The sequence below is a fragment of the Sorex araneus genome, chromosome 3 (genome assembly GCF_027595985.1).
Source record: "Sorex araneus isolate mSorAra2 chromosome 3, mSorAra2.pri, whole genome shotgun sequence".
Taxonomy (NCBI): domain Eukaryota; kingdom Metazoa; phylum Chordata; class Mammalia; order Eulipotyphla; family Soricidae; genus Sorex; species Sorex araneus.
In genome coordinates, this window is record NC_073304.1 from 167069251 (window position 1) to 167083005 (window position 13755).

At 52.7% G+C, this 13755-nt stretch overlaps 1 protein-coding gene across 4 annotated transcripts in view; it reads right to left on the minus strand.

Moving 5' to 3' along the window:
• Positions 1–11994, minus strand: part of USP28 (ubiquitin specific peptidase 28) — a 59058-nt gene extending 47064 nt beyond the window's left edge. For all 4 annotated transcript variants that reach the window (XM_055130457.1, XM_055130455.1, XM_055130456.1 and 1 more), the window contains exon 1: positions 11869–11994. In XM_055130457.1, the coding sequence (XP_054986432.1) occupies positions 11869–11925 (57 nt within the window). In that variant the 5' untranslated portion in view covers positions 11926–11994. The remainder of the gene's footprint in view (positions 1–11868) is intronic.
• Positions 11995–13755: the final 1761 nt, after the last annotated feature.

The window sequence follows — 13755 nt, forward strand, 5'->3', positions numbered from 1 at the left end:
AAGCTCGGACTCAGGAGTAAGCCCTGAGCACTGATGGGTGTGGCCCCTAATCAAACAAACAAAACGAGTGCTTGCCCTGGATGTTTGAAGCCCTGGATTCAATCCTTAGGGCCATAAAATAAATACGCAAACAAAAGTTATTGGACAGAGTTAACAACTATGTCGTATCCATCTGCACAGCTCTGCAAACAATGCTTTACAGATTAATTTCAAGTCCAACTTCCTCCATTCAGTGGAAACTACTGCAGCTTCTCCCTGTTGAAGTGTCAAAATGCCGTGAAGCACAGGAGTAATCCGCAATAACGGATGTGTTTTACTAATAGTATTTTTGCAGTGCCAGGGTATCCAACGTGGGGTACAAGGGTTTGACTGCTGAGCTAAGGTCCGGTCCCAGCCGGAAGCCATCAATTCATATAAAAAATTATTTTACACATTCCTAGACTCAAGTCCTTACTAAACAGGACTGCCGAGTATCCTGTCCTTCGTCACCACGTAATACCTTGAAAAACCCTAAAAGAGCTCATGAAAGCAGGAGTGCCACAATAAATCCACAGTGCGGATACAGAAGCTCCTAAGGAAGAAGCTGGCAGAACCCTTCCCACTAGTGGTGTCCTCTGGAACAGACGTTTTCAGCTGCCTGCTCCTTGCCTGGGAGCTGGTTGGTCCTTAGGTACAAGGAGATACGGCAGCCAATGGTCTGGCCTGAGCTTCCTAAACTTCCGCTCTACACCTAAAACATGTTAAAGTAAGCCCTGGAGATATATATATGCATGCATGTGAAATAGGGAACCAGAGCAAACATTTCCTGATGATAAATTATGAAGAAACTTATTTTAAATTTTTTTCTTTAATTTTGCAATCCCTACATACAGTTTTATGACCCGCAGCTTACAAAGCAAGGCTCAGGCTGGCCGGGGAGACAGCTGAAAGGTCAAGCACGCATGCTAGGCATGCTGCAGGCCTAGGTTCGATCCCTGGCCTGGGTACAAAACAGTGCTGAGTGCTGCCAGGAGCAACCGTGGAGCACTGTTTCTAGAGCAGCACCGGAGCCTGGTGTGCCTCCTGCTCCAAACAAAAGGGGCTGGAGCAGTAATAACAACATAGCAGAGAGGGTGCTTGCCTTGTTCCCGGCTGATCCGGATTAGATCCCTGCGTTCCACCAGGTGTGGCCCCCCCAAACAAGACCACAACGAAGAAGTGGGTCTCCAGAGCAGGTGCTGCACAAAACAAGTGCTGAACACCTTCCACTTCCCACCTTTTGTTGCAAAAGCAGAAGTCCTCTTTGTGTTTCTTTCAATAGGCAAAAACAAGTAAGAGCGTTAAGTCCTTCAGAAAACCAAAGCGCCACAGTTCGAACTCGGACAAAGCGGGGCACACCTGCGCCAGTTTCTGCCACTGACCGGCTCAGTCTCTTCCCACCCCACCCCCAGCAGTGCTCAGGAAGGGACCGTGTGTGGAGAGGGGACTGCAGCTGCCCCAAAGGCACCTTCCCCAGGCTCTACTTCACAGCCATCCGCTGGGAGGAGGGCTTTGGAATAATCACTTCTCTGACACTCGGCACTATACCCCTCCTCGGAACGTCATCCTGAACCTGGGGGCTCAATCTGGCCCCGAGCCTCCATAAAAGTGCTCCGTACCCGTCCGGTCATGGGCGTGAATGAGCCTGGGAGTAGACAGCATTTGCTGTCTTTACCAGGCTCCTCTCACCCCCTGGTTGTGTGTCTTGAACATGAATCCTTGCCTCTCCAAGGCAAGGAGTCAGAGAACTTAGTTCAGCACCTGAGTCATACAACAGTGCTGGTAATAACAAATATCCAATCACAGTAGGATCCAACGGGCATTTCTCACTCAGTTTCTCCTAAAAACTTCACAGGAAGCCCAGTGAAATCCTCCCCCCCTCCCCCCCACCCAAGATGCTATATATAAAGGACACGCCTGGCAGGAGACAAGACAAAGCCTGTGGGCCCAGGAATAAAGAAGTTAAGTCGCTGGCAAGCACCAGCAGGTCTGCATTTCCTTTGCTTAATTCATGTCGTTGTCATAAAACAAAAGTACTCTCTTCTCTTGCCGGGAGGCAGGGAAGAGAGACAGGTACCCACAAATCTCCCAGAAAGGAACTGAGGTTTTCTGACCACAGTTATGTGGTGGTTTTGGTGTAATCCGGTCCACTTCTCAAGCCTGCAGTTTTCTGGAGGGTCAATAACTCAACTCACCATAAACCATAAACAGGATTAGCCGCACAATAAAAAACACTTAAGCGCTCAGCTTTTATTTTTGGGTAATAAGCAGTAATTGGGTCTGATCCTCAACCACAGCTAAATGAAAACTCTTGATGAGGCAAATTTGTGACATTACCAGTTAAGATGTTTATCTTTATTAGGGAAAGGTGTCTCCGGGGGTGGGTGTGTGTGTGTGGGGGGGGGGGGTGTTAATCTCTGAAATCTTCAAGTTGGCAGAAGGCTGGGCAGGACTTGCCCAGAACGGTCCATTCCCTCAAAGAAGGATGCTATTCTCACCTCAGATGCTCACGTTTCTCTATCTCAACTGTCCTGTCTCATCAAGATAGCTTAAAATTTAAAGCTGAATATAGGGACCAGAGACAGTACAGGAAGTCGGGAACTGAGTCTGACAAGGGGCGTCTATAGTCTTACCACAGTTTGGACCCCTGGCACCAATTATGGTTCTTCAGCACCTCTAGGAGTCACTTCTGAGCACTGCTGGATGTGGCCCACTGCCGCCCCGAAGGCCCCCCCCCCATTAATTTGTTTCTTTACTCCATAGCACAGCAGGCAGGGCATTTGCCTTGCATGAGGACGACCCGGGTTCGATTCCTCTGTCCCTCTCGGAGAGCCCGGCAAGCTACCAAGAGTATCGCGCCCGCATGGCAGAGCTTGGCAAGCTCCCCGTGGCGTATTGGATATGCCAAAAACAGCAACAACAATTCTCACAATGGAGACGTTACTGGTGCCCACTCGAGCAAATCGATGAGCAACGGGATGACAGTGACAGTGACAGTGACCCAAGAAAAACAAAAGAATAACTTTAGGAATCAAAGAAAATAAGACACCAGCAATTCCTGCAAGACAGTCTAAGGTCTAGCTTCTAGGTGGGTCTGCAAGATCAAGTTGTTTCACTTTATTAAAAAAATTGTTTTAAAGGAGCCAAGGGGAACCAGTCTGGGTTAGGGTAAGGAGCAGCCTTAACCCCAGCGATCCTGGTTCAAACCCCCAGTGCCACATGTGATCCCCACAGTACCCTCCCCACCTCCACAATGCCAGAAGTCACTTCTGAGCACAGAGCCAGAACATACCCTGATGACCCATTCCCCCCCCGCCCGGGGCTTGAAGATAAATTTGTGATTTATAATCTTTAAATGCCGCGGATGCCCATTTCATGTACCCAGTATGCCCAGGGCTGCAGAGTGTGTCCTGAGGGAGAAAGGACCTTGAGAAAGAGGGAAGCAGCCCTGGTCCAAGGCTCCAAGGGCTGGACTGGTCACTAACCACCCCCCTTGGCCCCCTCCCACCCCCGCTGCCCCAACTTCGAAACTCTCAGAAGGGCCAAAGAAACCCACGGAGTTTCTAGGTTTTTCTTCTTGCAACAACTTCCTCTTAGGCCAGGTGACTCGTGACCTTATAGCACAGGAGGCACTTATTATGCTTAAGAAAAAAATAAATAGATTTTTGTGGCTCAAGTGTCTGAAAGAGGCTATCTGAATAGTCGTTTAAATGAGGGGGCAAGAGCACAGCAGGCCAGATGCTTGTCTGGTAGCCCAGCCCATCTTCCGGAGTGATCTCTGATCTCAGAGCCCCGAGTAGGTCCTGAGAACCACCAGGCGTGAGCCCCCCCAAAACCAGAATAAAACAAAAAACACGGGGCTGGAGGTGGGCTACTACAGGGGTTAAAGTGCTTGCTTGGCATGCAGCCAATAGAAAATCCAAGGAGAAATTGGGGAAAAGACATAAGAAATCAAATTTACATGCGTATAGTGTTAAGATACTTGAAAATAAAATTAAGTTACAATTAGTTGCGCCAATGAGGCCATAGATTCTGTTTTTGGCTGTTTTTTCCTTTTGCAAGGTGCAAGAGGCCACTCCTGCTTCCGTGCTCTGGGGTCACTCCCGGCAGTGCCAGGAATAGAACCTGGGTCCCCATGCATAGAGCACTGAGCCAGTCTGCTGAACTACCTCCCTAGACTTTCCATCTTTTTCTCTTAAATAAGTAACAAGAGGCCAGAGAAGTAATGTGGGATTGGCCTGTGAAGGATTCTGAAAGTCAGGATGAGTTTAGACATGAACCGATGAATGAAAATTCTCTCAGCGAAACAAGACGGGTGGGGGCGGGGGCAGAGGAGGCACTTTGAGGGGATTGATGAGCGTCTCTGAACTGGTTTAGAGTCGGTTAAGACCAGGGCTGCTTAAGGCTGAGTTAGAGGGCTACTGACTAAACAGGTGTGCTGAGTGCTCAGGAGGGGTGGGAAGGCAGGGAGGACACAGTTCGCAGGAGGAAGAGAGCGCGCTTAGTCCAACGCTTCAGACCAATGCCTACGAGAACGGTACACCAATGGGGCCAATGAAACCTGGTACTAAAACCACCCAATGTGGTCCACACACCAGAGGGAGGGACCACAGGGTCATCGAGATTCTTGCACACCAAAGAAAGCGGTTTACAAAACCCACCATCCTTTCCTATTTAGACGGATCAGAAAACCAGGAGAGGGAGGGAATTTATGCAACTTGATAAAGGGTCACTTCTGGTCTGGTGGCCATCCCTAGGGCAGTGTGGGGGACGTGGGGGGGGGGCCCTGCACCCAGCAGCTCAGGGAACTATCCCTGGGCTGGGACTGAGCACCACCCCCCTTCTCCCGGAGGCAAAGCAGGCACTCCAGAAAAAGGGATTTCTTTTCCCCATGCAGCTTTGCCTCCCCCCACTTTTTTTTTTTTTTTTTTTTTGCTTTTTGGATCACACCAGGCGATGCTCAGGGATTACTCCTGGCGGTGGGGGGGGGGGGGAGGCGAGGGGGACCGGACCATATGGGATGATGGGAATCAAACCCGGGTCAGCAGTGTGCAAGGCAAACGTCCTACCCGCCCTACCCGCTGTGCTATCACACCAGCCCCCAGCTTTGCCTCTTAAAATCAGGAGCTGGCCTTTGTTTCACAGATGCTACCAACCAGGAGGGGCGGCTTGGTGCCTCTATTCCTGGCGCCCAAACCAAGTTTAAAAGAAGAAAGCATTTTCAATTCTTAACTTTGAATAGCTTAAAAACATACTATTCAAACCCCAGACCAACAGGTGCTACAGGCTAGAGTAGACAGCTCGCTAAAGGCTATTCTTTCAGGCGGTCACTAAGCATATGAAAAAGATGCTTAACATGAGCTATTAAGAAAATGCAAATCAGTGGCTGGTGAGATAGGAAAGCGGGGAGGGCACTGGCCCTGCATGTGCCTAACCAGGAACCTCTAGCATCCCTGAGCTTCTGCCAGGAGTTCCCAGGAGTCCAGTCCTGCGTGAAGAGCCAGGAGTAACCCCTGAGGCATTGCCGAGCGTGACCCAAAACCTAAAAGAAAAAGAAACCGGAAAAGAGGATGCAAATCAAAACCACCGCTTGCAACAAAACAAAAATGGCCAGTACAAACAAAACCTCCTCCAGGGTTTGAGGAGGTGTAGGAAGCAGGACCCTTATCACTGCTGGCAGCAAGGCGACAGGCAGCTGTTCAAAAAGTTAGCACACAAATTGCCATGACCCAGCTCTCAGCCACCACCATGACCGAGGCCCAAGACAGGGGCCCTCAAATATCTACATATGAATGGTCACTGCAGGTCACTGCAGGTCACTTTCTATAGGTCTCTACAGAAAGGGGGAAAAAAAAACGCTAATAAAAACTAGAGTGAGTGCTTATGCATGCACAAACACACACCCAAACCAGAAAAAGGACGGCAGGAAGGCTAGAAAAGAAACATTTGTTTAGGACACCCCAGGGTAAACTGACCTCCCGGCGGGTGGGGGGAGCAAGGATGGGTCACTGCCATAATCCTTAATAAAACACAAGCGAAACACCCCTGCAGTCCCAGAGACGGCTCAGGAGGCCCAGGTTCAACCCCACCCCACGACTGCCCCACACAGCTCTCCTGAGCTCAGAGAGCCTGCAGCGGCCCTCAGCATCGCCAGGTGTGACCCCAAAGGACCAAAGCCCCCCCAAACTGCCTATCTGCCTTCAGGAAAAGCACGCAGCAAGCCCCTATTGTGCAGATATCTAACGTGGCTTTGTGACTCTGACATTTTTACTTGTGTTCAATGTCTAAAGCCGGGAAAGCAAAGAGGAACCCAGAGTCTTTATCTGCCGTTTCAAAGGCACTTCATCTAGATCGTAGTAAAAATACTGGTATCTGGTGCCAGGGAGCACATGATGTGCATGCAAGAGTCCCAGGGTTCAGCCTCCAGCCCCACGCGGCACCCCAAGCTCCACTGGGATAGTGCCCGCCCCCCAACACCCGCACAAGCACCAACAAGGGGTACTCCCCTGCACACAAATGATCACCTGGGCTATGGCTTTGGTTTGCTAACTTACTAGCTGTCTGTCTCTTCGCAAATTCTACTTGCCACGTAAAATCTTAGTTCATCGGTTTGTTCATGGAGTTCACAGAAATATGTTAGAGAACTTCCTAAATTGTCAAGAGGTCGTTGAGGGCAAGAGGGCAAGAGGTCAAGAGGGAAGCGAGAGTGACCAGAGCCCCAATTTGGCTGCCTGCACTGGGACCTTGACTGAGCCACGCTGCTCCTTTGCAGGATGAAGGGAAATAGGCTTCGTGAACCTTCCACGGTGGGCCCTTCCAAAGCTATACTGGTATCTGAATCTCAGTTTCCTCATCAGTAATTAAGACATAATTCAGACCTGGCAGGTTTCTGTACAGATGAAAACAGGCTCAGGAAAGTGCTTCAGGCAGTACTTGGCATATGTCACATCCTATTGTTACAAACAGGTATCTGTAATATACAGGGGAGTAGCCATTTAAAAGAGAACTAAGCAGCAAATGCTCATAGCCAAGGTGGCTGAAATCCAAGAGAACTACTCAAAAAAGCTGGAAGCAGGGTCTGATGAGATGGTTCAAAGGGGTAAAGTGCCCACTTCGCTGGAATGGTGGAGCACTGCACTGGGAGTAGCCCTCATACCCAGCTTGGTCACTGGGTATAATCCCTTACCAAAACCAACAAATGGCACAAAACAGCGTAGTCCAAAAACAAAAATCAAAATAAAATAAACCCCATAAGGAACAGACAAAAAAATTGTAGTCCAAAACCAAAACATAAGGGATAAACAAAAGCCCTAAAAATGAAGAGTTTTGTGAAAGTCGGTTGTGGTTATACAAAAGTCAGAGTGATTATACCATGGGTAGGGTATTTGCCTTGCACGTGGCTGACCCAGGTTGGATCCCTGGCATACTATACAATCCCCTAAGCTCTCCAGGACTGATTCCTGAGGGAGGTGCCATATCTCCTGAGCATTGCTAGGTGTGACACATACATACACACACATATACACACACACACACAGAGTCATCTGCAACTCTGGATTATAAATGCACATCTGGAACTCAAGAAGAACAGCTCAACAGGCTGAGGACATAGATTACAGGTCAGCTTCAATCCTCTAACTCCCCTGAGCACTGCCATGTGAGGCCCCCAAACCAAAATACAAAAAAAAAAAAAAATACACAAACACATACATAAGCATGCACGCGAAAAGCAAACAAGCTGGCTGCTAGCAGAGAAAAAAGGAGAGATATACTAGAGTAAAACAAGGTGTTTATGTCCAAATAGGAGAAGAGAGCACTACGCGCAGGGAATTTTGAGAGCCCTGAACTTGAGACCCTGTTCTGGTGTTTGCCAGAGCATGTGTTTCCAAGTCAATCAAGTCCCAAAGCCTAGCACTGCACCTGCAGGATGAAGATTGCATCCTATCAATTCCAAACAACTCTCCAGGCCTCCTGTTGCTTCTTTTAAATGACGCTGCCCAGTCAGAAGAGAGGATGGACAGTGTACTCTGTGGGTCTGTGTGTGACGGACTAGGGCAGTGATTGAGACATCTGCCCTTGGGCCAGAGAGACAGCACAGGGCTTCAGGTGCCACCAGCGTAGCGCGGTTCAAACTCTCCTTAGAAGACGGGGTTGCACAACTGCTCTCAGGACTATTCTGGAATCTTGTGGGGTGTAGGTGTAGCAGCATCCCTGGTTTCCTCCATAAGATGCTAGCAGCATCCTCCCTCAGGGGCTACAATCCGTAGCAATTAACTTAACAAGTCTAAGCTTGATTTTAAAAGAACTGGGCTGGATGGAGAGAGCACAGCCAGTATGACGCTTTCACCTTGCACACGACCAACCTGGGTTCGATCCCCAGAGCTCAGAGCCAGGAACAAGCCCTGAGCACACTCAGGTATGCCCCCCCAAATGTTTGGGGGTGGCAAATATTTTTAATGAACTTCATGGATGGGATGGGAGGTGGGCAATAGCTTAGTGGCCAAGAGTGCCTGCCTTACGGAATTAAGATCAATTTTGGGGTGCACCTGATCCCCAGTCCCATCACAGGTACCGAGGGTGACGCCAACAACTCTGTAAGTGGTTGTGCCTGGCTGTCTGTGGTTCTCAGTGCCACATGCCAAATCCAGCGGCACTGCCGTCACTGCAAATCCACGTGACATCCCCACAGCGAACACCTCAACTAAGAGATGTGCAATCCCAAGGGCCCCCAGCAAGTGTGTGAAGTCCATGTCGAGCACCCACCAGCAGTCCACGCTCTTCAAGCAGATACATGAACCCGGGTGAGAATCATCATCATCACTATCATCCCGCTGCTTATCGATTTGTTCGAGTGGGCACCAGTAATGTCTCCCATTGAGAGACTTGCAAACGCCCAATGAGGGGTGGGTATAACCCACCCTCCTGGGAACACGAGAAGTAAACAACAGCAAAGCCGGCAACGTGGCAACTATAGCGAACTTGCTGACCCTGTTACTGAAAGTTGGGTTGAGTTCTGGCACACAGGACCTGCCCCAATCACAACTTCGCTTTATTTTCCCTTGAAAATACCCTCATGACTTGGCTACTGCAGAATTCCTGAGAGAGCACACGACAAGCAACCTGCGCACTGAGATCCTGTGTGTCACTGTGCTTCCTAAATCTGGACCCCTGCCCCATGGGAGCAGGGGCTATAGCTGGGCAGGTATGGAGAGTAGGGGGTGGCAATGAAGCCCTGACCTGATGCTCCCCCCTCCCAGACCCTCCCCCCCAAATCAATCCATCAAATATGAGACAGGGGAAAGAGAATGGAGAGCCGGTAAGTCACCAGAGAGCAGAGGCCTTTAAATTCTCATGGGCAGCTTTCCTCGGGCACCCGTTAGCATAAAAGATAGGAGTTGAACCTTAGCCCCACCGCCAAGGCTGACAGGTTCCTAAGCACCGACCTGACTTTGAGTTGTTTATCCTGTGATGACAGCAAAGGGGGCGGCTGGGTTTTCTCTAAGTCACAGAATTGATTAAAATACAGGAACCAGCCCATAAATATTCTGAAGATCGTATCTGAAGACCACTGGGGGGTGCAAGGGGGGGGGGGGGAAGGAGTGCTGTAACCAAGCAGCTTCCTCTTTTAGTCCCCAGGATCTACTAGGAACCTATTTCTTTCTTCCTTTTTTTTTTTTTTTTTTTGCTTTTTGGGTAACACCCGGCAATGCACAGGGGTCATTCCTGGCTCATGCACTCAGGAATTACCCCTGGCGGTGCTCAGGGGACTATATGGGATGCTGGGATTCGAACCCGGGTCGGCTGCGTGCAAGGCAAACGCCCCACCCGCTGTGCTATCACTCCAGCCCCAGGAACCTATTTCAAGAGTATCACAATTTTCTCTCTGTAAAATTCTTGGGAGGCTATAAAGGGCTCTGTCTGTCCCATGGACAACTGACCAATAAGGGCAGGGAAGCACTGGAGGTTTTAAATAACTTCTGGGGGGTGGGGAGAGCTCTTCTCAACCAGAACAATTAAAAATCCTCTAAGGGACCCCGTTAGTGCTTCGAAGAATTCAAATTAAGAGCCCCTGCTAGGAAACTTCTCAGGATAAGGAAGGCCTTATTAAAATCTCCAAATCTCTCTTCAGAGATGTGAAAGACACCTTCCCAGCCTCAGCGGAGGGGCATTTTACAAAAGCAAAAACAAAAAATATGGGGGAGAGTGCAAAACAGTATGAAGCATTCCAAGCTTATCAACAGTCAGCATGGGATGGATCACTGGGAAGAACACTAAATGTCACCACTCTGCAGGGTGCAGGGCAGGGGGACTCCCGCCAGCCACCTGAGCTTTCCAAAGTTAGCTATGACTTCACATACCAAGGCTCACCAGATCTCCATTCAAGCTCTCCCATCCCAAGAGGCAGAAATGGGGGGGGGGGGGGGTCACTCAGCACTCAGCGTCCAAGAGAAGCGTGAGCCATGCTGTTGATTTAACAGGCGCGGGTCTCGGCCAAAGCCAGTCCCAAGCCATTTAAATCTGACTTGCTCCCTTAAAATAGTCTCCCCTCTGAATCAACCGTGACCCATCTCGAAAGGAAGGTTTTCCCATCTGCCGTTAAGTCACTGTCCTAAAAAACAAACAGAACTGATCTCTGAAACCAAACAGAGAAAAAAAAAAACTCCTGACTCAGACGAGGCATTTTTTTGTCAACACTGAGCCATACTATTTCCATTAGAAATCAACTCGGGAAATACCAGCAGCGGCGCTTTCATCTCAGAGCCTGGCAGATCAGCGAGTGTTCATTTTACACGCTCCTGGGCTTGAAAGTTTTCGCACGTGGAGGCCTCTGAGAACTCTGCATGTGCAAAGTAATAATAATAACAATAATAGGAATAATAAAAAAAATGAGTGATGGGGCTCCTACTTCCACACTGGCACGAGCACGGATTTCCCGTCCATCCTTTCTCGGAGAAGCGGCGGCACAGGAGGGGAGGAGGCACGTGTTAAATTATAACATTGCAAAGAAACAGTGGCAGGCATTCTCAAAGCGCCCACTTCCCAAGTTTCTGCGCGGACCCGGGCCTCCCCCGCGCCCCCCCAAACCCCACGCATCCCCCTCCGACCTGCGCCCCCCTCCTCGCCCCGAAACTGTGTAATGATTTCAACGTTCTCCCGAGGAACAGCAAAGGATTCTCAGCAGCCCTATTCATCGCGCTGGTCCTGCCCCCCCCCCCCCCCGCCTTAAAAAAAAAAATCTAGGGCTGAAAGCAGCGATCCGGGAGGTGCTATTGAATTTAAAATCGGAGCGAAGGAAACCAGCGGGGCCTGGAGGGGCGGCGGGGGGGGGGGTGGGCGGCGGAGACAGACGGCGGAGACAGAGAGGTCGGGTATGGACCCAGGACCTCCGAGCGTGGCTTAAAGCCCGGCTCTCGGCGTCGGGAACTTAGGTCGTGCTCCCGACTTTGAAAAACAGCGCGGCCAAAAGACCGATTTGAAAATCAAAACAACAACAACAAAAAATCCCCACGCGCACACCCACCCGCGGCGGCCCCTCTCGGAAGTTTCTCAGCGCAGGTCGCGGGGGGCCCCGGGGAGCAACTCCGGGGAACCGGCCCCCGAGCTAGCCCGTCCGAGCCGCTCCTGCAACGCGCCGGAGCCCCCCGGAACTTCGGCCGGCCCGCGGCGCCGCCAAGGGCCCCCCCATCCCGGCGCCGCAGCCCGCTCGCGGGGGTCTCCCGCCGGCCCGGCCCCCCGCAGCCCCCGCAGGCCGCCCGCCCGCCCGCCCGGGCCCCCGCACCCTCCCCGCCTCTCCTTCCCGGGACCCCGCGCCCGCCCCCCACCGCTCCCGCTCGCCCCCGCGGCGCCCACCGAGCCGTGGCGCTCGGCTGCTCCGGCCGCGTCGTCCTGCTGCAGCTCCGCAGTCATGGCCGAGGCGCCCGTCCGCGGGTCACCCGCCTCCCGCCGCCGCCGCGAGTCCGGCCTCGCAGGAGCAGGCCCCGCCCCCACCCCCGCCCCGCGCGCGCGCCGGGCCTCGCTCGGCCCGCACGCACCGCCCCCTCCCGCCCGCGCGCGCACGCCGAGGCGCGCGACCGAGAGCGTCTGCTGTGCGTGCTCGTGCGTGCGCCCGAGCCGCCGCCCGCCCCCACGCCCGGCACCCCTCCCGCGCCTGCGCGCGCACGCCGAGGCGCGCGGCCGACCGAGAGCTTCTGTAGGTGCGCGCGGGCGCGCGCCGGAGCCACCGCCCACACGCCCCGCCCCCTCCCGCTCCTGCGCGCGCACGCCAAGGCGCGCGGCCGAGAGCGTCTGCTGTGCGTGCTCGTGCGTGCGCCGGAGCCACAGCCTACACTCCCCGCCCTCTCTCGCCCACCTGCGCGCGCGCGCCAAGGCGCGCGGCCGAGAGCTTCTGTACGTGCTCGCGCGCACGCCGGGCTGCGACCCCGGCGCCAGCCGCGTGATCCCCGCCCTGCCGGCGGCTAACGGTGAGCGGCGTCGCCGCCGATGGCAGTGGCCTTAGGAGCGTTGGACGCCCTAGGGGAGAGTTTAGGGGAACCAGAGCCCCTTTTGTTTCTCCTCCGCCCAACTCTTGCCAGAGCTCGCCCTGACTCCTGCCTCGGCGCTGTGGACTTTAACCAGCTCCCCACCACCACCCCCCTACGCGAAACCCCTGCCTAGGAGAGCGGTGCCCGAGGGTTTCCCACATGACCATTCCAAATTCCCCTTGTGATGATGTGGCCCCAAGTTAGCAGAAAAGCAGGTGGCCGCTAACAGCTGGTATGCAGGCCGAGATGCTCCAAGGACGCAGGGACAGGATGTCCAGAGCAAACCCGAGTCCTGACTAGGTGGTCCACACGCATTGCTCTTGGCAGCTGCCAAGTAGAAAAGTCTTGAGCCAGTTCAAGGCTCAACCGTGAGCGTCTGGCTTCTGTCCCGTCCTGGTGCTTGCTTGCTTTTCCGCCAATGAGAATGTTGATTGATGGAGCCAAGCAAAATGATAAGAAATGTTTAAACCTTTGCCTCCCGGACTTAGGCCAGGGGCTGGCTGTTGGTGGCAGGGAAACCCTCGCTTTCAGGCTGGGCAGCCTCTGCAGGGTAATAAAAACTCTTCAATTCAGACAGCAAGTGTAGTGGAGACTTCTTGGGTAACTGTGGCACTGTCTTAGTGCACAGGAGGACAGCAGCGGCTCAGAGCAAGCCTCTGTGCACGGATGCCCGGCCTGGCTCCAAGCACGGATGCCCAGCCTGGCGCTCCAAGCCCCACCTGGGTACCGTGAGCCAGGCTAGCAAGTGCTGTTCCTTCGAGAGTCTGTGAAGCTTAAACTTTAACATCTTGATCATAGTTTGATAAGTTTGAGCCGGATGCTGGCATGATGGCCTATTGAGCAAAGGTATATACTCCCAAACAGACTCATCTTTTCAGCAATTTGGTGGGGGGAGTTGTACTTACCAAACAGTGTGGCACACCTATCTACGTGTCACAGTACGTTTGACTGGCCCAGATGTCCGTGGACAGCACAGCACAACCTTGGGTTGGGGCACCGCGTCTGCCCTTGCCTGGGTGTGGTGCCCGGGACAGCGCCTCTGGTGTGAATTTACTGGGTCCCTGGACTTGGCTCCAGCATTGCTGAGCACGTGATGGTGAGGTTTCCCAGGCAGGGTGGGTGCAAGCACAGCTTGTGGCTGAAGGAAATGGAAGCAGAATGAGTGCAGCTCCCCAGGGACCCGCGATTACACACTCAGCAGCCTCAACCCTGCTGC